The 27,972-nt window shown below is 35.7% G+C and overlaps 2 protein-coding genes across 14 annotated transcripts in view; both read right to left on the bottom strand.

Moving 5' to 3' along the window:
- Positions 1-12: 12 nt before the first annotated feature.
- Positions 13-21,190, bottom strand: ldb3b (LIM domain binding 3b). 3 transcript variants are annotated; one of them, XM_058792964.1, is made up of 10 exons: positions 21,131-21,190; positions 20,672-20,892; positions 13,574-13,725; positions 8,274-8,349; positions 5,000-5,022; positions 4,177-4,377; positions 2,277-2,306; positions 1,643-1,809; positions 1,431-1,467; positions 13-587 (listed from the first exon to the last, which is right to left on the bottom strand). In XM_058792964.1, exons 2-10 carry the CDS (start codon positions 20,765-20,767, stop codon positions 491-493), a joined length of 879 nt encoding a protein of 292 aa, XP_058648947.1. In that variant the 5' UTR covers positions 20,768-20,892; positions 21,131-21,190; the 3' UTR covers positions 13-490. The 3 variants fall into 3 exon arrangements, with proteins under 3 accessions (XP_058648947.1, XP_058648948.1, XP_058648949.1); XM_058792965.1 differs by having other exon boundaries at positions 21,069-21,171; XM_058792966.1 differs by having other exon boundaries at positions 21,022-21,149.
- A 4,947-nt stretch (positions 21,191-26,137) lies between these two features.
- Positions 26,138-27,972, bottom strand: part of usp54b (ubiquitin specific peptidase 54b) — a 162,314-nt gene continuing 160,479 nt past the window's right edge. For 7 of the 11 annotated variants that reach the window (XM_058792727.1, XM_058792726.1, XM_058792734.1 and 4 more), the window contains one exon: positions 26,139-27,370. In XM_058792727.1, coding sequence (XP_058648710.1) covers positions 27,185-27,370 — 186 coding nt within the window. In that variant the 3' untranslated portion in view covers positions 26,139-27,184. Of the gene's footprint in view, positions 27,371-27,972 lie in introns of all 11 variants that reach the window. The other 4 variants (XM_058792735.1, XM_058792732.1, XM_058792730.1 and 1 more) reach the window with 3 other exon arrangements.

Raw genomic sequence — 27,972 nt, 5'->3', positions numbered from 1 at the left:
TCACACTGACACTTTTATTTATTTGGTTAAAAGTAATAATGTTTTATTCACATTAACAATAGTAGATTTTGTTTGTATTTCAATATTTGTTGTGGTGTATTGCAGTGGATGTGGTACATATATTTTATAATTTCTCTCAGGGTTAGTTCTTTACATCAGTAAATCATTCAGGCAATTCATTATTCAGAAATAATTTAGGATAAACAGAGCAGCCAAAAGAGAAGAAAAAGAGAAACATAAAATGAAAAAGAAGATGACAAACTGAGCACTATGCACTATGTTTCAGTGGCTGAAAGTTACATGAAACAAAAAGACATATGAACATCAAACACAGGAGCTTTGTGTTCACTTACAGGCTAGTTTAGAACTCTAACTCGCATTCCAGTCACTACACTACTCCTCTCTGCCTTTTGCACCCTCACTTTACATCGCCTTCAGGTTTCCTTGTTGACTGTTGCCTCAACTTCTCTCCAGTAACACTGGTTTGCATTTACTCCTGGATGTTAAGGATCTGTGCAGACAGGCCGTGGTGCCAGTTTTTCAGTTTGGCAAATCGTGGGCCTTTTACCTCTGATTCAAACTTCTCCCTGTAGAAAATATAAAGAAATAAATTACTAAATTATTTGACTTAATCAACAGGCCTTTTTGTGCTTGAACCTTATACGTTTAAGGCCTGGTCTTGTCAAAAAGTGTACTTAATTGTACTGAATGTGCACTTTAGTGTACTACAACTACTTAAAAATATATTACATTTACTATACTTGAATGTAATATATTTTAAATGAAATAAAAGGCCTTTTAAGGGCAGGCTATTTAAAGAGAGTACATTTTCATGACTATGTTTAACCCACTTAAGTACACTCTTAAGTACACTTTGTAATAAAATCAAATTAAGAGTTTTAGATTGAAAGCGTTATGCTTTAGTAATCTTTTGTTGTGCTTTAGAGAAGTTCACTTATTGATGTGTTGACTAACATACTAAAGCACATGTAAAGTACTTAAATATAATTTTTTACTTCAATATTACATTTAAAGTTAATATATTTTAAATGTACTAAATTGCAACTCCATCATTACAAATATATTTAAATAAATACAAGTATCAATGGACAATAAATGAAAGAATATTTGAGTTTGTTATAAATGCTTGTTAGTACATTCAAAAATAATTATGAAATTACATGTAAAGATGTTTTACTTTAGTGGGTCAAAAACACTCTTAAGTTAATCTAACTGCATTTAATATAAATTTAAACTATAATGCATTTTTATTTTAATGTAAATATCATGCAGTTAAGTGTCCAAAAACATTACATTCAGTTTGTACTTTTCTTTTAAAGTATATCATTTCCTCATTAGTTCTAAAAGTATGCTAAAGAGTACTTTTTCACAAGAGTGAAGACAGCAAAAACTGAGACAACTTGGATTACCTTGATTTTCTAAGAGCCTCCTCGTCTGGATCTTGCACTGTGATAAATAAAAGTCAATTGTTACAGGCCTAGTCTCAAAAATAAAGTACAAACCAATGTTTATCACGCAATCACTGTCATCTTATGCCAGCCTTTCTAAAACATGTCAGTCTTTTCAATTCAAACCAATTTCCATTTCACACAGTGATGTGATAAAGAAAGGCTGCACTCACAATACTCCGTTCCTGTGATATGAGCAAGGATGCGGAAGGACTTGGACTGCAGGTTGGCGGCACGACGGGCCCACTCTGACATCTCCATCTCCTTATTGTCAGGTTTGATCACAGCCTGATAGACTGGAGAAGCACTGTCCACAAGAGGGTCTTTAATGGGAAGTGAGCTACTCCCCAACAGAGAGAAAGGGGAAAAAGATGATCAGCTGGTCATCTGAGTTCTCTGAATTTGGGAACATCAAGTTAAATTTACAAAAATCATAATGAAAGGACAATATTTGCTGGAGTTATCTCTGAATTAATTCACATATTTGTGAAGATGTGCATCATTTTACTATAGTTCCATTGTAGTGAGAGATCTGTGGTGAAAGAATTAGGATTTGATAAAACTGGAGAATGTAAAGTAAAATGTTAGAGGTTATGTCATTCTCCCCTGGCAGATATACTCAGAACATTCATATTTTTCTTTATAGAACTCCATTTACTTACATATTTCCAACAGTATAACATGGTAATTGAAAAATTACCAAAAAATCCACTTCAGTGTTTATGCAATCAGCCTTTAACAGAGAATATAACATGAGAGGTGAGTCAATGTGTCTGTGATGGATCTAAATAGACTGTGGTTACTTACGCCAAGGGAGATCCAGGGGAGTCATCACCACTGTCAATCACATGATGAACCAGGATGGGAGGGAGCAAGTCAGAGCCGTGTCATATGGAAGGATGTGAAATGTAGTGGGGGTGAGGCAAGGATGAGTGATGAGGAATGGGTGATTGGTTGTGGATGGAGTGACATAATTGCAAGCAGAAGAGGGAGGAAAAGCACAAATGAGGTTGATACTACAAATGACCTTGTGGAGGCTAGATGACTGATACACTGTAAAAAGTGACAAGTTGACTTAACTTAAAAAACTGAGGAAACCCGTTGCCTTAAAATGATTAAGTAAATAATAATTAAAAAAAAAAATTTTGACAATTCACTTAACATATTTTTTTAAATTATCATTTACTTAAAAATTTTAAGGCAACAGGTTTCCTCAATTTTTTTTAAGTTAAGTCAACTTATCACTTTTTACAGTGTAATGAGATCTTACTGTTATAACCACTGCAAACTAAATAGAATTGCATTGTAATCAAAAACATTAAACTGCAAATAAAAGATGCAAAATTAGCGAAAATACCTTTCTTTTCCTAACATCTCATAATAAATTGCAAGAAAATGCTTTCTTATTTTTAAGTGCTGCAGGATTGACTTATTTTTATAGGCCTAAACCCAGAACTGAATTAGCATTTTAGTTTTCCAGGTTCCATCATCCATAACTAATTTTTTATTTTTTATTTTTAATAAAGCCTGGTTAACACAAGCTCAGTATATTTTCACATTTTATTCTATGTCGTAAAATAAACCAGTAATACCCTCTGTTGATTTTTCCAAGCTTTTACTGGTCTTTCTGTTCAGCTTTAGCTGTTCACTTCTAGTAACTGTATTTAGGTTAAAAATTCATAACATTTGTTTTAATTTGTGAGAATTATCTTGATGAACAAAATGTGTAAGAATCATAAACTTCTTATTTTCTGCAATAATCCAATCACCAATGGGAAAATCCTGTTGTATTTTTGTTTTGGAACTAGGTTGATGCTAACTTATCTACATACATTGGTTCATTTAAATGAATAGTTCATTCAAAAAATTCAATTCTCTCATCTTCTGTTATTCTCTCATAACATTCAGATCGAGTGGGACGATAAACTGTGGCAACCAGATCGTTGAGTTAGTGAGGTGAAAGAATCGGATCAATCTAATTCATGAATATGTCTCTCAGGGCTGTGTTTCTCAAAAGCAAAGTTTAAGCAGAATGTAGAAACCACTGGCACCAGTGATCACTACAATAAGCTCACAATGCTTTTGGGAAATGCATCCCAGACCACTTTGTTTGTACTGGTTCAATCGATTCACTACAATAATGAAACTCAAAATAACTATTTGTCACTGAATTGAACATTGCTATTCGTGCAAAACTAACGCATGACTTCATAAGATGTGGTGTGTGAGTTACTGAACCACTTTTTAATCATAGGCTGCTACTTTTTCCTGATTTCCAAGTTCTCTTCATTTTCATTTTGTTGAAAAGAGGTTTATGGCATATGGAGGCTTGTTTCTGCCACAAAAATAAATAAATAAAAATTTGCGACTGACAAGTCTCTCTGTTTTTCCTTTAGAATTGTGAGATATGAACTCACAATTATGACAAAAAAAGTCTGAACTGCAAGATGCACACTTAGAATTACAGTATGAGTAAAAAAAAAAAAAAAAGAAAACAAATAATAACAGAATTTCCATTTTGAGGGAACTATTCCTTTAAAAACATCACTGCATTGAATATTGAAATATAATACTGTTTCTAATGCAATGACATTCATGTAGTGAGGCTTAAATGTCCATTTTGGGGCCACTGCTACACTTACCTCAGCTCTCATCTAAGCATCAGTGTAGTAAAAAGTAAAGTGCTGGACAGGAATGGAAGACCTACCTCATCTCGTTTCCTCTGGCTTGGGCCTGACCAGCTATGGCATCCATAATGGCATCCTGAGAGTACATACTAATAGGAGTGTTGTACTGGGCATGGATGATAGTAGCCTTCCCACCAGGACCCTTGACCTCAATAGGCTTGTGAGTAGACAAAGCTGAGTCCTTCAGTGCGATGGGGTTGAAGCTGGGAACATACTCTTGGCTGTCAAGAGTTCAGGTGTGGGAGTGTCAGGGGAGCGATAGTGTAGAGGCAGGTGGGTGATGGTGAGGAGCCAGAAATATCAGTGAAAATAGAGAGATAGATATGATTTGACAGTGAGAACAGTTTGATTTAGACTTGACTTACCTAATGCATCTGTATCATTAAACAGTAATGAGTTTCGCATTACTAGTTTAGATGTTTCTGAAGTTAAATGGTTTGCACCAGCCATCAGTTTTACATTCTAATAAAATCCCATGTCTGAAAACACAACTTATAACAAATGCATCTGGGCTTCCCAATTGTAAAAATGCACATGGCATGCAATAGTTCCCATTATAATACTCCAAAAAAAAAAAAAAAAGAAAACATGCAAAGACGCATTGAACAATAAAACTATAACCAAAACCCAACAACAGATGTATCTAGTTTAAACACTTCACTCAAAAGCATTTAACATTTCATCATGTCCAAAATGCCAAATTGTTCAAAATATATTTTGAACATTCGGGAATTGAAAATGTAAGCATGCAAACGACAACCACAGTACTGCATGTGGCCATGCTTCAGAGCACACAGATTCACACGCAACTCTGGAGATTTTATATTCAAAACTGTTACTGACTTGGCAGCTGTGTTGGCAATGACCTGAGACGACATAGAGGAATATAGACAGAAAAAAAGATAAACAAAAGAGGCAGTGTTAGCCTTGATTTGGCAGTGTGCTGAATGATAATGAATCCATGTCCATGTAAATTAGCAGGAAAAAACAACAATAAGGAATGCAAATGCTTCACTTTGTCTAAAGAACTTGAACCTGAAATATGAACATATTTTAACTGTTACAGGACAGTTCACCCTGTTATTTTCACTTTAATTTCATTTAACCTATACAACTTTCATTCTTTTGTAGAACAGTGAAAATTGTTTTTCAGCATTCTACAAATGATCTTCTTTTGTGTTCTTCAAACAAAAGAAAATAGTAGAGCTTTGAAATGACCTATGGGTGAGTCAATGGTCAGAGTCATTAAATAACAGTTTAAATATATACAGGAATTCTTGTAATCTGTTGTGCCATGATGTAGATGATGGTTATTACTGGTCACATTTCTCATAAGAATGACATTCTGGTTTGTTCCTAGAACAGATTGATTGACTGGAACAGTTTGGCTGCAGCGGGACACACAGAGAACACTGGAGCTACATGACACTCATACTTTCATTGAACCAAATAACCAGTCCAGTTGTGTTATTGTTAACTTGAAAAAAAAAAATTTATTCATTGAAATATAGCAGAAATAACACAGAATATAAATTTTTAATTAATAATATAGAAATATTGCCTTGGCAGTCCAACGGAAATGAGTTCAAGAACTAAGAACTAAAATTACTAAAACTAAAAGCTAAGTAAAAAAAAAAAATGAAAATGACAAAAGCACATAACAAATTAAATAAACCTTACATTACAACTGAAAATAGATAGCATATAAAAAATAAAAGCAATAAATAAAATATTAATAAATACTACAACAGTATATAAATAATCCTAAAATGCCATTTAACCAGTCACAGCTCAAAGCCATATATTGGTAGTTGCCTGACAACAAGAATCAAAGTTTAGAGAGTACATCAGACTCATACAAGATGAACAGTCAATGGATGCACGTGCCCTGCTCAGCTGTGCACGTGATGTTGCCTAGCGGGAATTCTGTTCCTGTGAGCTGCAAATAGAGGATGGAATACGTGACGGCATAATTGCGGTAGGACTTCATTTGGGATATACTGTTACAGGAGCTGTGACATTCTGAGCAGGTTAAAAGAGTCAACGAGCGCACATTTGCACCCATGTTCAATTACGGCTCAACTTGGCCCCTGTGGGAATATCCTCACATGTTTTTGGACAGAGAAGATACACTGTTGTGATAATGATTTAGGAAGATCTCTTATGAAGCTAATAAATGATGCCAATTTACATTAAAAAGGTGAAAGCACCATCGTTAACATGTTGGCATTATTTATAAGCCAACTTATAAAAGTTTGGCAATCCTCATCTAATCGCAGGAGATGTAGCTCTAACACGACTAAAATAACCATACTATGTTGTCATTTGGAAGCAGCTTACATTCATAGATACAGATACGACTTGGCCAGGCCCTGCTCATGTTGCAGGATGGGAATCAGGTGAGCCTTACGGACCACTGGTCCCAGTTCTACCAAGCACATTCCCAGCTGATCCGTTGTATGTGAGAGCAGAATGTGCAGAGGTAATGACGGAATGTTCTGAGTGCTCTGCCACAGTTTTGTTAAATGAACTGCAGGAATACAGGTGAGGCTAGCCAATGCCCCCATGACCTGTTAGTGAACTAGCTTGTTAAAGCAGATTTGGTGGATGTGCTCATTAAAGGGTTACTTCACCCAAAAATGAAAATTTTGTCATTAATTACTTACCCCAATGTTGTTCCAAACCCGTAAAAGCTTTGTTCGTCTTCTGAACACAATTTAAGATATTTTGGATGAAAACCGGTAGGCATTTGACTGTACCATTGACTGCCAAACAATTAACACTGTCAAGCGCAGAAAAGTATAAAAAACATCGTCAGAATAGTCCATCTGCCATCAGTGGTTCAACCGTAACGCTATGAAGCTACGAGAATACTTTTTGTATGCAAAGAAAGTGGATACTCTCGCGTCCAGTGGATATTCTCCAAAATGGCGCTACGCTGACACAGAGGAGATGAATTGTTGAATTAAGTCGTTATTTTTTTTTTCTTTGCGTACAAAACGTATTCTCGTAGCTTCATAACGTTACGGTTGAACCACTGATGGCAAATGGACTATTCTGACGATGTTTTTTTATACTTTTCTGTGCCTTGACAGTGTTAATTGTTTGGCAGTCAATGGTACAGTCAAATGCCTACCGGTTTTCATCCAAAATATCTTAAATTGTGTTCCGAAGACGAACAAAGCTTTTACGGGTTTGGAACGACATGGGGGTAAGTGATTAATGACAAAATTTTCATTTTGGGGTGGAGTAACCCTTTAAGATACAAATTTGTGGGTTAGGCATACATTACCTACCCCAGCAGTGGCAGGCCATCTAGACTGTCTTGTTGCATGACCATTTCCCTTAAAGTTTCTGCTGAATACAGGCCTATGGGAGAATTATACTGTCCCCTCTGGTTTGGGGTGGTTTTTGGACCTTGCCCCAATGGCAAATAAGCAGGGACAGGGCTTTTAGCAGGAGAATGAATTACAGGTTGGAGATTCTCCTGAGGTTTCTCCTCAGTGTTTGGAATTAAAGATTTTTTGGAAGGTTTTTTGGCCAGGAGGATGCAATATTTTTTGACAGGTTTGTCTTCATCTTCTCCTTCCTCAGTGTCCGTGGTTTCCTTAGTGTAAAATAAACCATTAGATCAGATCAACAAATGAACCATTAGCCAAAATGGGAAGGCATAGAAGAAAAAGTGTGTTAGGAAAGAGGCAAATGAGGCTTGAAGAAGCACTCAAGATCAGAATTCATCTGGCAACAACAATGCAAATGAGTACTGGACCAGCAGGAAACTTATGAGGATTTCAAATGAAGTGCTTATTGTTGCTTGACCAACAAATGCCTGTAGAGGGAGTTAAGCGTCAGCTTTACAGAGAATGTTTGTTTTCACAATTCCTCCTGTCTTTATGATATGGGCTTGGAAACTCCCATGACTGATTAAGAGGATTATAAAGAAATGGTTGGCCTATTACCACAAATTATTATTTAGTTTTCTTCAACATTTTTGTCCCCTCCATACAGTCCAGTTATATTTTACACCACACTGATAAAATATCAAAAGACGACATAAACCACTCTATTTAGTGTACATACTTGGCACAGGGAACGGATGGACAGAACATGACTTTACCTTCTGGTGAGGGATAATTGGCATGGGTGAGTCCATTCTTGGAGTGGCTGTGGGTACAGGAGCGGGACGTCTTGACCTGGGACCAGTACAGAATTCAAAGCAACGGTCAATCATGCAAAAACATTAGGCTTTTGTTTGTGGTATGTCAACTTTTCTCTTTGTTAATTATTAATATGATTAATTATTGGTTATTGGTTGTCATTTTAATAATAGTGATTTAAATACATTTTATGAGTAAGTGCACTTTAAACTGACTGTATGACTAGCAGAACATGTGTACAAATATATAAATAAATGTATAATTCAAGTCCAGTAAAAACTATTATGTCTTATAACTGAATTAATCCCATTTCCACTTCCAATGGTTAAATAAAAATGCATGATATATGTCAATGTGTATATATCCTATATATATATATATATATATATTAGGGATGCACGATATTATCGGACCGATATCGGAATTGTCCGATAATGGCTTTAATGGTCTTGCAGATAAAAGGAATACATTAACTCACATGTGCTCAGGGTGTGCTAGCGATTAGATCATGTCAGCATTGTGGCTCATTCTTGAAGCAAAGTTTTGCCTTAATGATGATTAGATTCACTGTTTTGGATCGCTGCATTTAAACTGGAAATGCACTTACAGAATGATGTGTTCGGTGTATGATATAGTAAACAGTAATAGCACGTGCAGCTGCAGCAGCAGCAGCCTCCCCCGGGTCCTAATGACCGTTCGGTAAGGTGTTTAATTTCGTAGGGGGCGCTGTTGGCCTACTTCTAATAAAATAAAGGTAAAATACACAGATATCATTTGGACCTGGGGTTCCTGGAGGGCCACAGCCCTGTACAGTTTATATGCAACCCTCATTAAACACACCTGATCCAGCTAATCAAGTCATTAAGGCTTATATGAAAACTACATGGTATGTGAGTTGGAGCAGGGTTGGAACTAAACACTCCTGATTTAGACTGTTTCTGATTAAATAAAGCAGTAATTGATGTAGCTTACATGAATAATAATAAAAAAAAATCATAAACATGACACTTGTAAATTAAATAATTTTATATATATACTGATTTATTCATTAATGTGTAATATGTTATACTTTTTAAACAAATTATGAGCTTTAAAAGATTTTCAGAACTTTTACAACACTTTTGCTTTAGACCATTTACAAATGTTAAATCTAGGTTAAACAAGGTTACTCCTGCATCTTTCTGGGGGGAGAAAATGCTGCGATTGATATATAGTTTATTTATGGTTACTTTCAAAGCTTCAATGTACTGTCATTATAAAAGAACTTCATTATTGTTAAAATAATTCTAACAAGTAAGTTCTTGGGTCCCACGTTATATTAGGTGGCCTTAACTAATTAAATTAATAATTTGGTACAATGCACTTATTGTGTACATACATGTTTTTACATTGTACTTATATTTTTTAAAATACCTATATGTAAATACATTTGTAATTACACTGTTGACCCATCCCTTACACCTTAACGCCACCCTTAAACCTACCCATACCACCAAACCTGTCCCTAACCTTACCCGTATCCCACCTCAATAGCAGCAAAAGTGTTTTGCAATACAGTATGAAGACAATAAGTACATTGTACTTATTTTTTGATTTAAATACATTTTATGAGTAAGTGCACTTTAAACTGACTGTATGACTAGCAGAACATGTGTACAAATATATAAATAAATGTATAATTCAAGTCCAGTAAAAACTATTATGTCTTATAACTGAATTAATCCCATTTCCACTTCCAATGGTTAAATAAAAATGCATGATATATGTCAATGTGTATATATCCTATATATATATATATATATATATTAGGGATGCACGATATTATCGGACCGATATCGGAATTGTCCGATAATGGCTTTAATGGTCTTTATGGTCTTGCAGATAAAAGGAATACATTAACTCACATGTGCTCAGGGTGTGCTAGCGATTAGATCATGTCAGCATTGTGGCTCATTCTTGAAGCAAAGTTTTGCCTTAATGATGATTAGATTCACTGTTTTGGATCGCTGCATTTAAACTGGAAATGCACTTACAGAATGATGTGTTCGGTGTATGATATAGTAAACAGTAATAGCACGTGCAGCTGCAGCAGCGGCAGCCTCCCCCGGGTCCTAATGACCGTTCGGTAAGGTGTTTAATTTCGTAGGGGGCGCTGTTGGCCTACTTCTAATAAAATAAAGGTAAAATACACAGATATCATTTGGACCTGGGGTTCCTGGAGGGCCACAGCCCTGTACAGTTTATATGCAACCCTCATTAAACACACCTGATCCAGCTAATCAAGTCATTAAGGCTTATATGAAAACTACATGGTATGTGAGTTGGAGCAGGGTTGGAACTAAACTCTGCAGGGCTGCGGCTCTCCAGGAACTGAGTTTTACACCCCTGATTTAGACTGTTTCTGATTAAATAAAGCAGTAATTGATGTAGCTTACATGAATAATAATAAAAAAATCATAAACATGACACTTGTAAATTAATAATTTTATATATATACTGATTTATTCATTAATGTGTAATATGTTATACTTTTTAAACAAATTATGAGCTTTAAAAGATTTTCAGAACTTTTACAACACTTTTGCTTTAGACCATTTACAAATGTTAAATCTAGGTTAAACAAGGTTACTCCTGCATCTTTCTGGGGGGAGAAAATGCTGCGATTGATATATAGTTTATTTATGGTTACTTTCAAAGCTTCAATGTACTGTCATTATAAAAGAACTTCATTATTGTTAAAATAATTCTAACAAGTAAGTTCTTGGGTCCCACGTTATATTAGGTGGCCTTAACTAATTAAATTAATAATTTGGTACAATGCACTTATTGTGTACATACATGTTTTTACATTTTGTGCTTATATTTTTTAAAATACCTATATGTAAATACATTTGTAATTACACTGTTGACCCATCCCTTACACCTTAACGCCACCCTTAAACCTACCCATACCACCAAACCTGTCCCTAACCTTACCCGTATCCCACCTCAATAGCAGCAAAAGTGTTTTGCAATACAGTATGAAGACAATAAGTACATTGTACTTATTTTTTGATGTAAGTACATAGCAGTTAAGGCCACCTAATATAAAGTGTGACCAGTTCTTGTTAAAAACTAACCAAAATTAAAAATAATTTGCTTATAATTTCCACACAGGAGAGATTTGGTGTTATATATCGGTATTGGCATCGGCTATTGGCCAAAATAAGTTAAAAAATATCAACATATCGGATATCGGCAAAAATCCAATATCGTGCATACCTAGTATATATATATATATATATATATATATATATATATATATATATATATATATATATATATATATATATATATATATATATATATATATATATATTTTTTTTTTTTTTTTTATAAATTATATTTGTAATAATTGAAATAATAATTGAATTGGCACAATAATTGAAAAAATTTAATTGTACTGAAGTTCTTGAACAGGCCATAAATTCCTGATCAATGTTCCATGTTCAATATGATTTGAGAGTGATATAATTATTCTGATCCAATGCAAGCAAGAACATCAGACCATCTGTACAAAAGAGTTCACATGTCCAATGACACAAATTTGCTTAATTCATTAGTGGTATAGAAATACTTCACAATTTTAAATATTATTCTAAAACAAAAGTCTTTAATTTATTTAAAAAGAAAAAGAAAAATTCTATACATTCACTATAGTTCAAAAGTCTGGGGTCAGTAAGATTTAAACAGCAAGGATGCATTAATCTAATCAAAAGCTATAGTAAAGACAATTACATTGTTACATAAGATTTCTATTCCAAATAAATACTGTTCTTTTGAACTTTCTATTTAACTAAGAAAGTCATGATTACCACAATTGTTTTCAACATTGATAATAATAAGAAATGCTTCTTGAGCTCCAAATCAGCATATTAGAATGGTTTCTGAAGGACCATGTGACACTGAGTGGCTGCTGAAAATTGTAATGCAAAAGATGTAATAGTATTTCACAATATAACTGTCTTTATTGTAGACAGACAAACATATTTCAAAAACATAAAAAAATCTTTAGACCCCAAAATTGTTTGAATGACACATTTCTCATTAAGTCAGATACAAAGGCTATAATGAATCTCCAAAAACTCATGTATATCATTTGACCTTTTCCCTGTGGACAGGAACTGAAATCATGTCACGTTTCAATTTTCTAGAGTGGCCGATAAAATCTAAAACAACGAGAAGAAGCACTGAGTGAGTATCTTGTAAAACGCCAGCAGCGTTGCTGTATAAGCAGTAACACTGGGGGGCTCTTCACAAGCCACTAGGCGTGAGAAATTTCTCAGAATTAAGAAATTTACAGCTTAAAATACATGAGTACCCTGTCACTCCTCCTGAGATGCTTTTGATTGGAGAGGAGCATGGAAAGATGGTGCAAAATTACATCAGCCGGTCAATGATAAATCTGTTATATCTACCAAATCAAATTAAATGCAGCCAATATTTACCATATAATATACAATAATACTAATATCCACATGTATATGAGAACGTCTTCCACCTTCTTCCAATTAATAAAGGTGGTTGCTGTCAATAAATAAGGAGAATCAACTAAGCTTCTGAAAATCACTTACGACTGAAAGACAGAGACAGAGGAGGAGTAGCTTATAAAAGTGAACACTAGAAGCCAGCATTAAGAAATGTCACAGGGTAGCTGAGGTATCTTTGTGAGTAACATTTCCTCCTTTTGCTGTAGTGCAGGCAGCCACATGAAAGGACTTAATCTTCTTTCGGATAGAGGCGTTGGGGTGTCCGTACTAAATTAATAAAGTATATTAAAAAGGTATATAAATACCTTCTGAATCTAATTTCTCCTTCCCCCTAAACATCAATGCCTTTCATTGTGCATGCTGCCAACCTGAAGGACTACATGATACCCAGGTAATTTATCTCAGACACATTTTTGAATTAAATTCTTCTGTCGGTATATTTGTATTCTAACCGTCACTCGTGGTCTGTGACAGCTCAACTGTGATTGCTTATATCACTCATGGAGCTGTTTAATTGCAGATAACTTTGTTTGCTTGCCAGACTTGTCTGCTGCCAAAGGAAATGAGATGCATTGCTGATGCCCTCTAAGAAAACCCATTCACCAGTGAACACAATGGGAAATCGTCAGACGGAAAGACTAAATAGGAGTTTAGTTTGGAGAAATAAAGTAAGTAAAAAGTAATCAAAAACATAAAAAGCATCAAAAGGTTCTGGTGGTGTTAAGGTTTACCTCTGCATGGTGAGGTTGAGTTTGGTGGTGGCTGCCTTTATCTTGTTTTGGGCCTCCAGATGGGTCATGCCCTCAGTGCTGACCCCATCGATCGCTGTAATTATGTCACCCTGATTGAGGTTTCCACTTGCTGCCTTGCTGCTTGGTGTGATCTGTGGAAAGATAGCAGACATTCATTAAATAATTACAAATGACAGCACAGATTGAATTTTATACACACAAAAAATCCAATGGAAAATCATCATAGCTATAGAAACGGATACTGTATTGTTTGTTTGTTTATTGATAATTACCGGTACTATCGAATCATTAAACAATGAGAAGAAGCGTTCCTTGAGTGATTTTCCAGCAAGAGCTCTTGTAAAAACGACAGCATCATTGCTGTGTATTGCACAAGGGGGCAGAAGCACTGGAGGGCTTTTCACAAGTTCGTATAGGCATAAGCCATGCCAAACATAAACGATATTCTCTTTTTTAGTGAGATTTCTTTTAAAATATTGGCTCAGAGAATCCATTTGTCGCTTAGTTCTTTTGTATCTTCAGACATAGGCCTACATCTGAACAAATGTCTTCTATTATTCAATTAGAATGAAGTAATCAGAATGACCATAGGGCATAAGTGATGTGTGCTAAACATTTATAAAAATGTTTCTGAATGGGCATCAGATACGAATCAAAACATACATTCATTTGTGAAAAGAAAAGAAAAAATCTGTGTTTGTGAATGAATCAGTTGAGTGAATGATTCAACGACTCACTCATAATGTTTAATTCTTAAATTAACCAGTGTTTTGAATGAATTGGATGAATAAATTGTTCAAAACTCTACTCAGGATATTAGTTCCTGAATGAATCAGATGAATAAATGATTCAGTGACTCACCCATACAGTCATTTGTGGTCATATACAGGTGCAACAATGTAACATGTGAAAAATCCTCTAAACTAATATACAGACTGACAGTCTGTCAAGGGTGATATAGAAGAGTGATATAAAATTAGAAAAGTCAGCAGTGTTTATTATATATCAACACTATCGAAGTGCCAATCAGCCTTAAGAACTGGGACTAACAGTAATATACAAAAAAGAAAAACATTTAAAAAGCAATGCAGTGTAAAAAATTGATTTGAGCTCAGAAATCAAGAAATGGAGATTGAAATCCCATCTTTGCAACAAGTCAGTGGCTATACTTTCAGGCAGCTCATTAAAATGTTAAAAATAAAGGTTGTTGTTGACGCCCCCTGCCTCTCAATTTGACCCTGTATTTTGGGACCTTGCCACCAACCCTTCTGTCCCACCTGCTGCCATTACTCAACACACACATATATACATGCTTCTGAAAGAGCTCTCCTTCTTGTAATGTTCTCCTAGTAAATTCCCAACTGCCAATCAAATTATAACGTCTGAAGGTGCATTAAGAGCACCTTTACTTGAAAATAACTGGAATCCACAATGAGCAATGGTTTAGGAATTAGAAAAAGTATGGGACATAGTTTTGCTGTAAACACCAAATCAGCAAGGAAATTAGAAATATTACTATATATTTAAATACACTGGATAAGATACACTGGAAAAGATTCATACAGTCACTAGGCATCATTTTTACACTTGTATAGTGAATCACTGCTTGCACTTTCCTGACTTTACTGTTGAGACATAATTCTTCTTGGCTATTATGTAATTAAATCTCACTGCATGCATCACTAGTCAGGGTCCTACAAACTAGATTAGAAACATCATCATCACTCTCCTCCTGTTCACAATTTCACTTAAGCCAACAGACTGCTGCTTGACCGACGCTTCAATTGTGATGCTGCATACTGAATGACAGTGAAAGGCTAATTAAAAAATAAATAAATAAAACACACACATACTGATTTGAGCGAGAATCTGCATTTTTGAGAGCCATGAAAATATGTTTTGGAATTCACCAATTCATCACACTGGTTTTGGGCTGACATTATTCAGATATTAGACTTTTATTTATCTAATAGGCATATCACTTTTCCCAGAATATTATTTTATTTTATTTTTATTTTATTTCATTTTCTCAAACATGTTTTTGAATAGTACTTGAGTTTTAAATTGTAAAATATTAATTTTGGAAATTTGGGGTACTACTGAAACTGCTTTCATTGAATAAAATAATTCATGCAAGTGTCAAACAACTACAAAATCAGCTATACTGAATGAATAAAATATCAATTTTAGGTAAGACGTTTGAGGAAAAAGGTTTCAGTTTTACATTTGGTGTGTCCTAGGTGCTTGCATAACGGCTTTCTTTGCACAGTTTGTCCATCAAAGTTACTTTAGTAAGAGATGTGACCCTGGACCACAAAACGAGTCTGAAGTCGCTGGGGTATATTTATAGCAATAGCCAAAAATACATTGTATGGGTCAAAATTATACATTTTTATTTTATGTCAAAAATCATTAGGATATTAAGATCATGTTCCATGAGGATATTTTGTACATGTCTTACCGTAAATATATCAAAACTTTGGCGATTTTCTCAATATTTTGATTTTTTTGCACCCTCAGATTCCAGAATATTGTCCGATCCTAACAAACCATGCATCAATGGAAAGCTTATTTATTCAGCTTTCAGATGATGTATAAATCTCAATCTCAAGGATAGCCAGGTTTTGTGGTCCAGGGTCACAAATGCTTACACCCCTGGTCTACTGAATTGAGATGCACTCACAGCAAGAATCACAGCTTTCCTGTAGCTCAAATAGTTGAGCATGGCGCTAGCAACGCCAAGATCATGGGTTCGATTCCCAGGGAAAGCAAGAGCTGATAAAATGTAAAAACTGTAACTTGAATGCAATGTAAGTCGCTTTGGATAAAAGCATCTACTAAATGCATAAATGTAAATGTAAGAATCACTGTTCAAGCACAGGTCCATTTGATCCGCTATAATGTTTTAAGTATGAAAAACGAGTGAAGTTAAGAGAAAGCTATGACATGAGAAGACAAATCGTGTATCTCATCTTCTGCCACTTTGAACTAAATACACTTTTGTTTCATTTATAAATTAATGTAAAATAAATCCTATTCAAGTGTAGAATAAAACGTCAAGAGGGATAACAGGCACAAAATTAATAAAAAAATACAGCTGTTCATTTCATTTAAGTTGTTAAGCTGCCAATTTAACTTCAACAGATGCTAAATCCAATGACCGGCTAAGATCTATATGAAAACATTTGATACATTGTGACTGTTTATGTAAATCTAGCCAGATGGCAACTGTCTTAACTTGAAGAGCTCCATCCTCTCCCATTAGTTCCTAAAAATCTTAACATTTATGTCAAACACAGATATGGTGTCAAGTTATAGATGAAAGCATCTGTTTTATCTCAGATTGTTGAGAGATGGTAGAATCTGCCAGTAGAACCTTAGTGAGGAAACAGGGGCCTGGCGCTGTTGGCATTGTGATTTATGAGGCAGTCCTTGGTAAATGCCAGCTTTAATTGTGTTTTGCTACCTCCTGCACTGTTCTGACTAAAAGCAAAGATTGGGGTGATGATCTGGACTATCTGTGGAACCTTTGGGTATTTGCAAGGCTCTGAATGCCGCAGACAGTATATTCATTTGATTTTTTGTTGCTATGCTCCGGCACAGGTTATATGCATAACAGGGCCTGATGCTGTCCACCTTTGTGTTAGAAAGGCCTTGACCTCAGATTAATGCAGCCTGACCTCCTACACAGCACTGAACAGTCAGAGTTAACGACCTTGAATAGCTTAGAAAGCAGAAGAATTGAACAGAATTGTTATGAGGTCTATAAATTTGCAGTACACATGGAGACACAATGTGGACTTTAAAATACAACAGAATGAAGAAAAAAAGATTTGGGAACATCACTAAGCAGATTCATCTGTGGTTAAATTATTTCATATAATACATCACAAATGACTCCACAGACTGTCTTTGTCATGGACTTTATGAAGTGCTTTACAGAATCTAATATCGGCACTTTGCAGAGCTGGACTTGCATATCATGCGCAAGAATATATAATGACGGAAATTATCTCTGACAGGACATTTAGGGCCAGTGCTTTCTGCTATCGTCAACGCCGCTCCACAAAGCCGTTCGACGCTCACAGAGCCACTGACAAAATCTTCCAATTTTAAATGCATCATTATCAAGTTGACTGTGTGTACGGTCTTATTGGAATTTATTAAAGTTATTGCTGCGAGTGTGTTGCTGCAATTGCGATTCCTCATTTACACATTTACATAACATATTTAAATATTGTAATTTGTCGATTACAATTTCTGTTGGGTTATGTTATCTCTTATTTATTTCCTTTATTTTTTTCTACCTTTTTTGTACATCATAATTTACCTTAAAAAACATTAAAAACAAATAGACTAGAAACAATAGCCCCAGCCTCCCATATATTTTCAACTGTGGAAGTGTTTTAAAAGGAATTAACTAACAGCTGCAATATTTAAATTCACCATGACCTCATGTGTCTATTGTTTCTGTGCTCTTCACATTTATGGCACCCACATGTATTTCTGCAGGTCTGACCTTCAGTGCTAAGCTAAAATCAGTGACCATAAGTCAGGCATTGCACCTCTGGGCCAAAAGTGGTCGTCAATTGCTATCATTAGCTACCAAAGAGCTTTTTATTTAGGGTTGCAAAGGAGGCAAATAGCAAAATAGCTAAGAGACAGTGATGTAAGTAAATTATTTTTAATGCATTTTCTATTATTATTCTTTTTTTATTAAAAAGCAGCCTAAAATGTTTTATTAGGAAATAAGGCAGCTCCTTACCAACCCCCACACATATTAACAACCTCATATTGTTCTGTAACTCACTTAACGTGGTCTTCATATTAGTGTTGTCATTTTCCAATGTCTGTAACATTGAGGCCAGGACATCTTAATTAAAGTTGGATCATAGCTTGCATGAAAAACGAAATGCATATCTGTGATTTGATATTTCAAAAGGTTGCATCTCAGGTCTAAATCCATTTGTCAACATCTACTGTAAATGACTCTTCGGTCTAGCATGACCTGTTTGCTGGTAACTTTATTGACACTAATATCACATATCCTGGGGTGTTTTCCTCACGTACGAGCACAAAATATCAGAATGTAGTAATTTACTGAATCAAAGTATTAAATTAGATCATCCACTGCTTCTTTGTCCTCAATGAATGTGACAAATGTCACAACATCAAGTCGCTGTTTACAGACACTACAGAAAATCAGCAAGTATTATGAAAACAGTAAAAGCAATTACTAGGCTTCTTTATGGAAGACAGCAGCTCTTTCAGCCGTGGGATCAGGATTAAGATTTGGTACAGATTGTCTACGGTGCTTTAGGATAGAGGCTGATCTTTTATTACAGAGTGTGAAGATTTGATTGTAAAATCTATAAATCGTCACCTCTGGCTGTTACATATGTATCAATCATCTGAGACCTGATCTGAACACATACACTGTCCACATTTCAATCTACCTCCATATTCAGTGACAGCTGGGTCGGGAGAGACTATAAAATCCAGATGGATGCCTTGTTTGACACTGATTATGACATAAAAGCATGTGCCACCAGCAATGCTGATTAGAAAAGTAATGGAAATCCAAACAATGGAGATACGTTTTCCCGGTATGATGGTCCTGTCTGTAATTGCTTCCAGACAAACAGCCAATATGAGGAGACCTACCACAGCCTAGACAAACAGAGGCAATTACTCCCTCCTTATTGAAGTGAAAGACAATCAAATGTCAAGAAAGGTGACAGCTATGAAACAAACAAACTGGGCTGAACCACCTTTGACTGATTATAAAGCGGCAGCAATTTCTTGTTATAGCAGAGAGAAAATCACCTCACCCTCTGTTAGGAAAATATAATCTCTCTGAGCCTTTGGACACGGCTTCCTTGAATCCATCCGCTAACACAATAAGGATTTTGGACGCCATGGAATGAGCTCGCTTGGAGTATAGACAGAAGACTGTGTGTTATGTTACAAGGTGCATTGCATTAACAATTCAATACCCCAAGGTGTAAATGGTGCTCAATAGCACACCTTATTGATCTATTTGGCAAGGTAAGACAATGTGCCTTTGCTCCTCTTTTTTGAGGTAAACAACTGAATATACAACAATCACGTTTCAGGAGATGAGAAATGGGAAACTGCTTACCATCAAGAAATGAATTCTAAGAAAACCGAAAGCTAAAATAAGAATCAACATCCATGAGCAACAAGAATTTGAGCATCTTTCCACAAAGCATAACATCAACGTCTGCTTAGCGTAAATAACAGACTTTTACACTTAAAAGGATAGTTTACCCCAAAATAAAAATTCTTTTACTCACCCTCATGTCGTTCCAAATTTATATGACCTTTTTTCTTTCACAGAACACTAAAGCAGCATTTTTGGAAAACAGGTAAATGAAAGTCTATGGGGTCCAAAATAACACTGACATATTTTTCAAAATATCTTCTTTCGTGTTCCACAAAAGGAAGAAAATCATACAGGTTTGGAGCCCTTAAAATATTTTTTTTTTTCTTCAAGGGCTGTACATGAGAAAATTGAAAGTCTCCTTTTTCCATTTCATTTAATAGATTGAATCAGTGTCATGAATGAACAGCCAGCGTGTTAATTTTTTCACTTTGGGCAAATTAGCACTGTCGGTTAAACACAGTAAATGTGATTTAACTAGACAAGTAGCATACATCCAGGCTTCTCACCTTTCACAGATTCATTTTCTTAAAGCTTGCATCATCTATTGCTATTCATAGAGTTTTCCACTGTAAATGCAGCACAACAGCTAAGCCAAAGGGCCAAAGCTGGTTAGAGAATTTCTGCTTTGGCTTGGACGATAACCAATACAACAACATCTGCAATACGATGTTACATAACGCCAGCATACCGTGTGACTCAAAGCTTTCATCGATTTTCATTGTTAAGCGAGGTAAAAAAAAAAAAAAGTCAAAACATTTTCTGTAGCAAGGTTTTTCTTTTTCTTTCTTTCTTTCTTTAAAAAAAAAAAAAAAAAATCAAAGCAGGTATTTGTTTAAATAAAGCATGTTGGAATTGTTTGTTATTTCTACAAGGCAGAGGTGATGTCTCACCCGGGAGATGGTCAGGGGCATGTTGAAATCTTTGCCTCCCTGCAGCCTGAAGCCCCATGGTGCAGGTCCAGACAGGGTTACTGTGTAATTACTCATTTTGAAGAGAGTTTAAAGTGAAAAGCTTCTTCTCGGATCAGTAAAGTCCTCTTTTTCCTTTAATTTTCTTCTCCCTGTAGTCGGGATGACCAAACACCCGGATACGGGCAGGCACCAAGGAGCCTCTGAGACACAACAACAACAGACAGGAAACGCAATAGAGTGAAACAATATGTATTAACTTCTGCCATGCGTCACTATACAACCATCACACAGGACCTGAGTTCACATATCAACACAACTCAAAAACATACCACAGAACGATCAGACTTAAAAAAACAAACAAACAGTATAATCCTACCCCTGTTTACACTGACAAAAGTCAAAAAAAAGTTTTAAAAGCAGAAGGAGGAGAGTTCTTGCCTGCTCGGATGGCCTGGACAGACAGCCTAAGAATAGATCCCTTCGGCAGAAAGTGATAACACTCAAGCCCCGGGGGCCCTTATATGGTGTGTAAGGGGACACCCCTGGATACCAAGCCCCCATGATTCACATGGCGAATATAGCCTCTTCTTAGGGTAACACATTTTTCCACTCTGCTCCTATGGGCGTCCACTCATAGGGCACCATGGATATTGAGCTAGTGGGAAACGACTAATAAACAAGGAGCGATTAGTGCTAAGTCTGACGTAATGTCATTTTGCAGCTCTTTTAGGGTGTGAATCCAAATAGGTGGCTGTAAGATTTGATTGGGGTTGACTGATTATAACTGTCATCAAAGGCCTTGTCTTTCTGATTTCACAACGTGTGTAACAAGGAGTTTCATAATATTTGGTGTAAGCTATCCGTTAGCATTCCTGTTCTGTTCAGTAGCAATTGCTCGGCTGCCGCAGGGCTTCCTAGAATTTTGTGATTTAAGTTCTTCCATCTTGGACAGGGCACTCAGTTCTGCTGCAAGGTTTTTTTGAGCCAATCACGGAAGCTGTAAATGGCATGTGACAAATGACTGTAGAGCTATAGAAAAACGACAGTGCTGATTGGCTGATGGCGCCATGCAGTCTCTGATTATTCTGAGCTGTGGCGTCAAAGGCAGCAGATAGAGAACGCTTTGGACACTGATAAAATATCTTCAACAATGTAAAACAATTTACACGTTATCGTTCAAAAGGTTGGGGGTCAGTGCAATTTTTTATGTTTTTGAAAGAAGTTTCTTATGCTCACCAAAGCTGCATTTATTTGATCAAATATCCAGTAAAACGGTAATATTTTATTACAATTTATTACCATTAATCCAGTTTTTAGTGTCACATGATCCTTCAGAAATCATTCTGATATGCTGATTTGGTGTTCAAGTAACATATCTTATTATCGTCAATGTGCTGTCCAATATTTTAGTGGAAATTGTGATACTTTTTTTTTTTTTGACAAATAAACAGCATTTACATTAATACATAAGTATTCATTCGATGTTTTTTACAGCTGGATGTGTTTGCGTCATCTACAGTACCTAATTATAACGAGCAAAACCTTGACCTCATGATGTGAAGCTGATTCCTCAGTGGCATTGATCCATTGAAATAATTTACGAGCTTTGCATATTCATAATGGCTTTACATTTTACTAAAATACACTACGCTACGGGCCCTCTGTTGGATTCAGAGAGGAGAATAACCATATTCAAAATGATGAAGTACACTACAAACAATCAGTCCCCTCTAGATTTAGGAAAATGAAAGAAACACTCTTGTCCTGATTCCATGCTGTTGTCATCTAGTGGGTTGAAAGGCACACACATTTAGTGAAGACAACTTATACGATGTCAATACATGAATGGCACAGGATGACAGGACATCCACCTTTCGTTCTGTCCATTCATGTGAAGGATCACAGGTATAATTTAGCCAGGTCACTCTGATTGAATCCTGTCACTCTTATTCTTTAGGCTAGAGTGACAAGTATAGAAAGCATTCTTACACAATGACACACACAATAGCTATTATTACAAACAATGCAGCTCTAAGAAAAAAGTAAAGCTCATTCTCAGCCATAAATGAACTTTCCTCTCTGTATTCATCCACTGTGACATGGTAGATTTTTTTGAGCCCACTGTGTCATTACTCAAATTCACACTTATGAGTGTGACAACTCCGTTCCTTTTAACAAACAATCAACATATTACTGCAGATTTTAATTGATGCATTTTTCACTAAATCCTATAGAAGTAACAGAGGCATTTAAAGTGCTAAAGGTGAAAGGACAAAATTGTTGAGCATTTACGAGTGTCTAAAAGTGAGTGCTATTTTTAATGCTTTTTTTTTCTGGAAATTGGTCAAAAACAACCTTAAAAACCTAGCAAAGTTTGTTCTCAACATCTTTATCACAGGGCTTACTGTATTCAAAGATTATAATCATCTAATACCTGCACAGATGGTTCCTCTCCTGACCATTTGACCATACACTGGGTCACAGATACAACAATGCCACAGAAGTGTAACTGTCTATCAAGCTTTACTATATCAGTCCGTTTCATCAATCTGACAATTAGATTGCTAAGTAGCCAATGTACTGAATGCATTGTCAACTATGTGTCTTGTTCTTAAATGCACAACATTAAAAGAACACAAAATCATGTATTTTGAACTAGATTGCACATTTGACATATTTTCAAATTATAGATTTTACATGCAAGTATAACTCATAATACTTAGGATTTTATGTTTATTAACATTATAAATCACTCAAATACATCATCCGATAAATTAAAGTGAAATCACACACACCCACTGCAAGATGGACTAAGATTTTTATGCTTTTGGCCATCCAACATGTGCATGAAGAACAGCCGTGAAGAAAACACAGTAGCACCACACAAGATTTACCGATTAGGAGAAACAATATGTAAAGAAATATAAATACAAAATATCAAAGCTAGGACTATTAAATATGGTTTTGCAGCAACCCCAACATAAGGTCAGCAGAGATACTCAGATCATCTCAAATTTAGGTCAGAGAGTCCAGGCTATACTCTTATTATAAATTGCAAAAAAGGAAAAAGTCAATGGCATAGAGTTGTTTACTCTTTAATCCTATCTCCAGGGGCTCGTGACCTTGTTCAGAGCTCATTGTAGGAGTCAGAGTGAATCTTATATAAACGCAGTGCCACTTTCCACCAACTGCTTACATACATAGTTGTAGGCTGTTCAAGGCTTTTCCCAGACCATTGGGAAGTCTAGTTTATGGAGGGAAAATAGCTGTTTTACTTTTTTTTTTTTCTTTGATGATGAAATGGATGAATATAAACAAAAGGCTTCAGATAGGGAGTTTGTGGTAATAATCTGGGCTAATGAATGAGATCTTACTGTGTCCTGAAGTGCAAAACGCCAGACAGCAGCCATTAGCACCTCTGCCTAACAGCCACTCGTTACCATCTAATCTGGACCACTTGACTAGAAAACATTTGCATGCCTACATGTTTTCTGTCTCTTTCCATGTTAGAGAGGCTGCTGAGGTGAGGACTGTATGAATTGATTGCTGTGGTTTTCTCAAGGGGAAGCTGCTTAGTGTCTTAGGCGTCATACACACTTTGATTGACTCTTCACAAATGGTTTAAATTCAGATCCAAGAATCATAAGCCACACGTTTATCTAGGACAATAATAAGTGGAAAACCAATTAAATATCCATTATTTAAAGCAACTGTAAGTAGTTTTGTGTATTTTTGTGACTTTGGAGCCCCCTACAGTTAAGTGAGTGGAATTCACTGTCTAAATATATAAGGTAATTACAGTATATAGTTGTACACATGCATTTGTTTCTGCCAGAAGGCACTCCCAAGCTAAGAGGGAACATTCTCAGGATTTTGGCTAACATTCTGACAAGTTGATGAACAAACATTCTTCAAGTAACGTTAACAGAATGTTTGTTCAGAGTTTCATCTGGTCTTTAATGTTCTCAAAATGTTAGTACAAAAACATTATTTATATATCATTCATGGAATGTTTTTTTTCTGTAATGTTTTTTTAAATGTTGCTACAGAACATTCCGGAACATTTAAAAGTAGTACTCCCATAATGTTTGCAAAATTATTTAAAAACCCAGTGAAAAAAGCATTTTTAAACATTTAAATAAATTGGACATTTGAACATTCAGAGAACATCCAGAAATAACATTTTCTTAACTTAATGAGAATAACAAAATGTTCTTAGAACATATTTTTGCAAGCTGGGCCCATCCTTTTCACAGAATTTGTACCAAATTACATTGTTCGGGGGCGTGTGGAAAAGAAATCAAAAAGTGCATACAGTTGCTTTAATTAAAAATTATACAAATGCAGTTTTATGGGCAGTGAGAAATATTTAAAGTCTGAACATTTTCTAAATTCAACTGCCATTTGCAGGTGCATTGGTAAACAGTAAAACAATTAACCTTGAATTTTACAATGCAACTATTAATATAATAAGGGGTCAACATCAGAACTACAGTCAATAAAACAGGAAAGGGAAAGGCAGTGAAGACGTGACAATGTTATCACAAATAATATGTATGACCTGGTGGCTTTAGCTGATAAGCTAACTTATCATTCATATAACACTAGATTATGTCACCCAACGTTGTCCAGACAACAAATCACACGCAAGTCAGCAGACACACTATTGACCTACATGATAACTGTGAGTGAGAGGATATACAGTACGTGTTCACTGCTAAACGTGTGTCACCGCTAAATGAAGAGTTGCTAATCAGGTGAACATTCTGGCAAACCTTCTCCATAGTACATCTAAAATCATCTATGAAGCACATTTACCTCAAAATGAAAAGGTAAACGTATCTCTCAGGAGAGATCGATAGAGTGAAAGTGTATTTGAACTGCTTCAGAGACAATTATCTGAGAATGTGTATGTAACTTTGACAACACAGCAGCCTTTAAAAGCAATGGAGCGTTCTGGCTGTACGCTTTCCCAAACTAATCTTGTTAAAAGCCTTTCCCCTCTAATCCCTAAGGACTCCCAGATGCTGGCATATTAATCCCAATAAAGCATCTCTGAAATCCAGCAGAAAGGCAAATCTGCATCTGAAAGGTACAGTTCATTAGAGTCACTGGCTCTAAGACCAGAATTTAAAAGACATTTTTTTTTTTTTTTTCCACATTAATATGGGTAACTGTAGCCTGCATGGAAAGTGAGGATCATTTAAAATCAAATATGTCTATCAAATGAGCCTATTTTATATTAAGAACGCATGCAGACAATCACAACCATGAATACTCACATGTGGATAGAGAAACACAGCACAGCACAAAAGCATGAGAAATCACACAGTCAAGATCATTTGTTGAGCACACTTTCTTATTAACATTCAATAATATATATATACAAATATATGTATTGGCCATACAGTGATGGAAAGAAAATATACAAATGTATTCAATCAGCAGCAAGAAAGATGTAATTGGTTCTCAAAGTGCTTGATTTATTATGATGTTGGCAGGAATACCTCAAACTCGAAGCTGAAGAGTTTAATTTTATTTAATTTTTATTTATTTATTTTTTAATTAGAGTTGCATAATAATCTGTACCATATCAGTTATCTTTCAGTTAAAATGAAAGATTTTTCCTGTTTTTACATTTAGATTAAGTAAACCGTAGATAACAGCAAAGGTAAAGTCAATTTGTTAAAAGCATTGATAAATGTAATCTTTATCAAATCTGAAAATTTATATATATTTTTAGACATTATGATGCCTAAATTCACTTTAATCATTCATAATGACTGATTTCAGTTTTTTATTGTTTTATTTTTAATATATTTCGATGAAGTAGTAAAGTACCATCCGTTTATCATTTATCAGCCATTACAGTTAAAATATTTTTACATATATATATATATACACACATAAAAAAATTATACACTTTACCTTTAAAGAAACATTAAAATATCCACTTTTCTGTCCTAGAGTGATTACTCCTGTAGACAGGGCTCTACATTTCATGGACCGAAATGTAAAAACTAGGTGTTTGAATCTTCAAGTCACATCTTGTGTTGTTTTTGATCTTGTGCAGACGCAGGGAACTGTTTATTCCTATGGCCTACAGCACAACCTTTTTATGGATGACGCAGGGATGGATGTATCTGAATACATATTCTGAGCAGTGTCAATCCCACAGAACTGTCATATTCTTCCCTGAGAGGAGAGGATCATCTCCACACCACTGAAATAAGCCTTAAAGGGTGTCCTCTTGTAAAAATAAAGACCCTGTTTACCCCGTATAGCCTGTGGTTGCCCATTTTCCACCTCAAAACAGGCAAAAGTACAACAAATACAACACAGCCAAATTTCAGGTGTCAGCTGTAACTGCATGCAGGTTCATTTTGGAGCCCTGTGTAAAGGAGACAAAAAGGAGGAAGGGATAAGTCAGATGACCAAGAGTCTGTTAAGATGGTGTCCTGAAGTATAAATAAGTGGTTGTGCTGCCCGTATTCAGTCAATTCCAGCAGCTTCCGCAGTGACAGAGGCTGCCTCCACCGAAGCACCTGGAAGCTGTCTGGATGGGCCGCCGCTGCGACCTTCTGAGAGGAGAGCAGGACTGGACTCTGACGTCACAATGATGGAAGGGATCCGAGCCAACGGTCTTTTCTCATCAACGTTCTCTGAGACTATGTTTGCCTAAATGTGACAGAGAAAGGATAGTTGAGCTGAAAATGGAAGGTGAAATGGATACAACAGTAAAATCTTTTGTTATTGCTGTCACTTTTGATCAATTAAATGCATCCATGCTGAATAAAAGTGTGTTTGTGTGTGTTTTATTAATATGTACACTTAATGAGATCAGGCTGGGAGTGCATAAGCAGGAATCACAGTGCACTGGAAACAAATCTCGCCATAGTCATGTTGATGCTCAAGCAATACAGGAATGTTTTTTAGCTTGATCTGCTGAGAACTTTCTGGACTAGAGTTTGTGTTTACATTCACTGACAGGTTTGCTTCCTGTCACCGCTTCCAGTGCTGGGTTCCAGTCGGTACAGCTATAATAATGGCACACTGGGGTAACTGTGTCAGTGTAGCTCGCCCTCTCTGATAACACTACTGCCTCTGAACATGATAATTTGGATGCCTAATTTGACCTCATGTGGGTTGGTTTCATTTAAAGTCTGGCATTTGTGTATCCCTTCTCTCTGAGGATCAAGCTATTGCTGTTTTCTTCCTCAGAATGTGACTAACTCAGTGTACTGAAATCCTGTATGCTTATTATGCATGCTTAACCTTCA

This window comes from Onychostoma macrolepis, chromosome 12, assembly GCF_012432095.1.
Source record: "Onychostoma macrolepis isolate SWU-2019 chromosome 12, ASM1243209v1, whole genome shotgun sequence".
In the NCBI taxonomy this organism is placed as follows: Eukaryota; Metazoa; Chordata; class Actinopteri; order Cypriniformes; family Cyprinidae; genus Onychostoma; species Onychostoma macrolepis.
This window is presented reverse-complemented; position numbering and strand designations above follow the sequence as displayed.

Excerpts from the sequence above, each read along its gene's own strand:
- ldb3b (XM_058792964.1), bottom strand. The coding sequence starts at position 20,767 with ATGAGTAATTACACAGTAACCCTGTCTGGACCTGCACCATGGGGCTTC. Across the intron at positions 8,350-13,573 it reads CTCAACCTCACCATGCAGAG|GTCAAGACGTCCCGCTCCTG; the intron begins GTAAACCTTAAC and ends TACTGGTCCCAG. Across the intron at positions 2,307-4,176 it reads GCCAGAGGAAACGAGATGAG|TGGTGATGACTCCCCTGGAT; the intron begins GTAGGTCTTCCA and ends TGTGATTGACAG.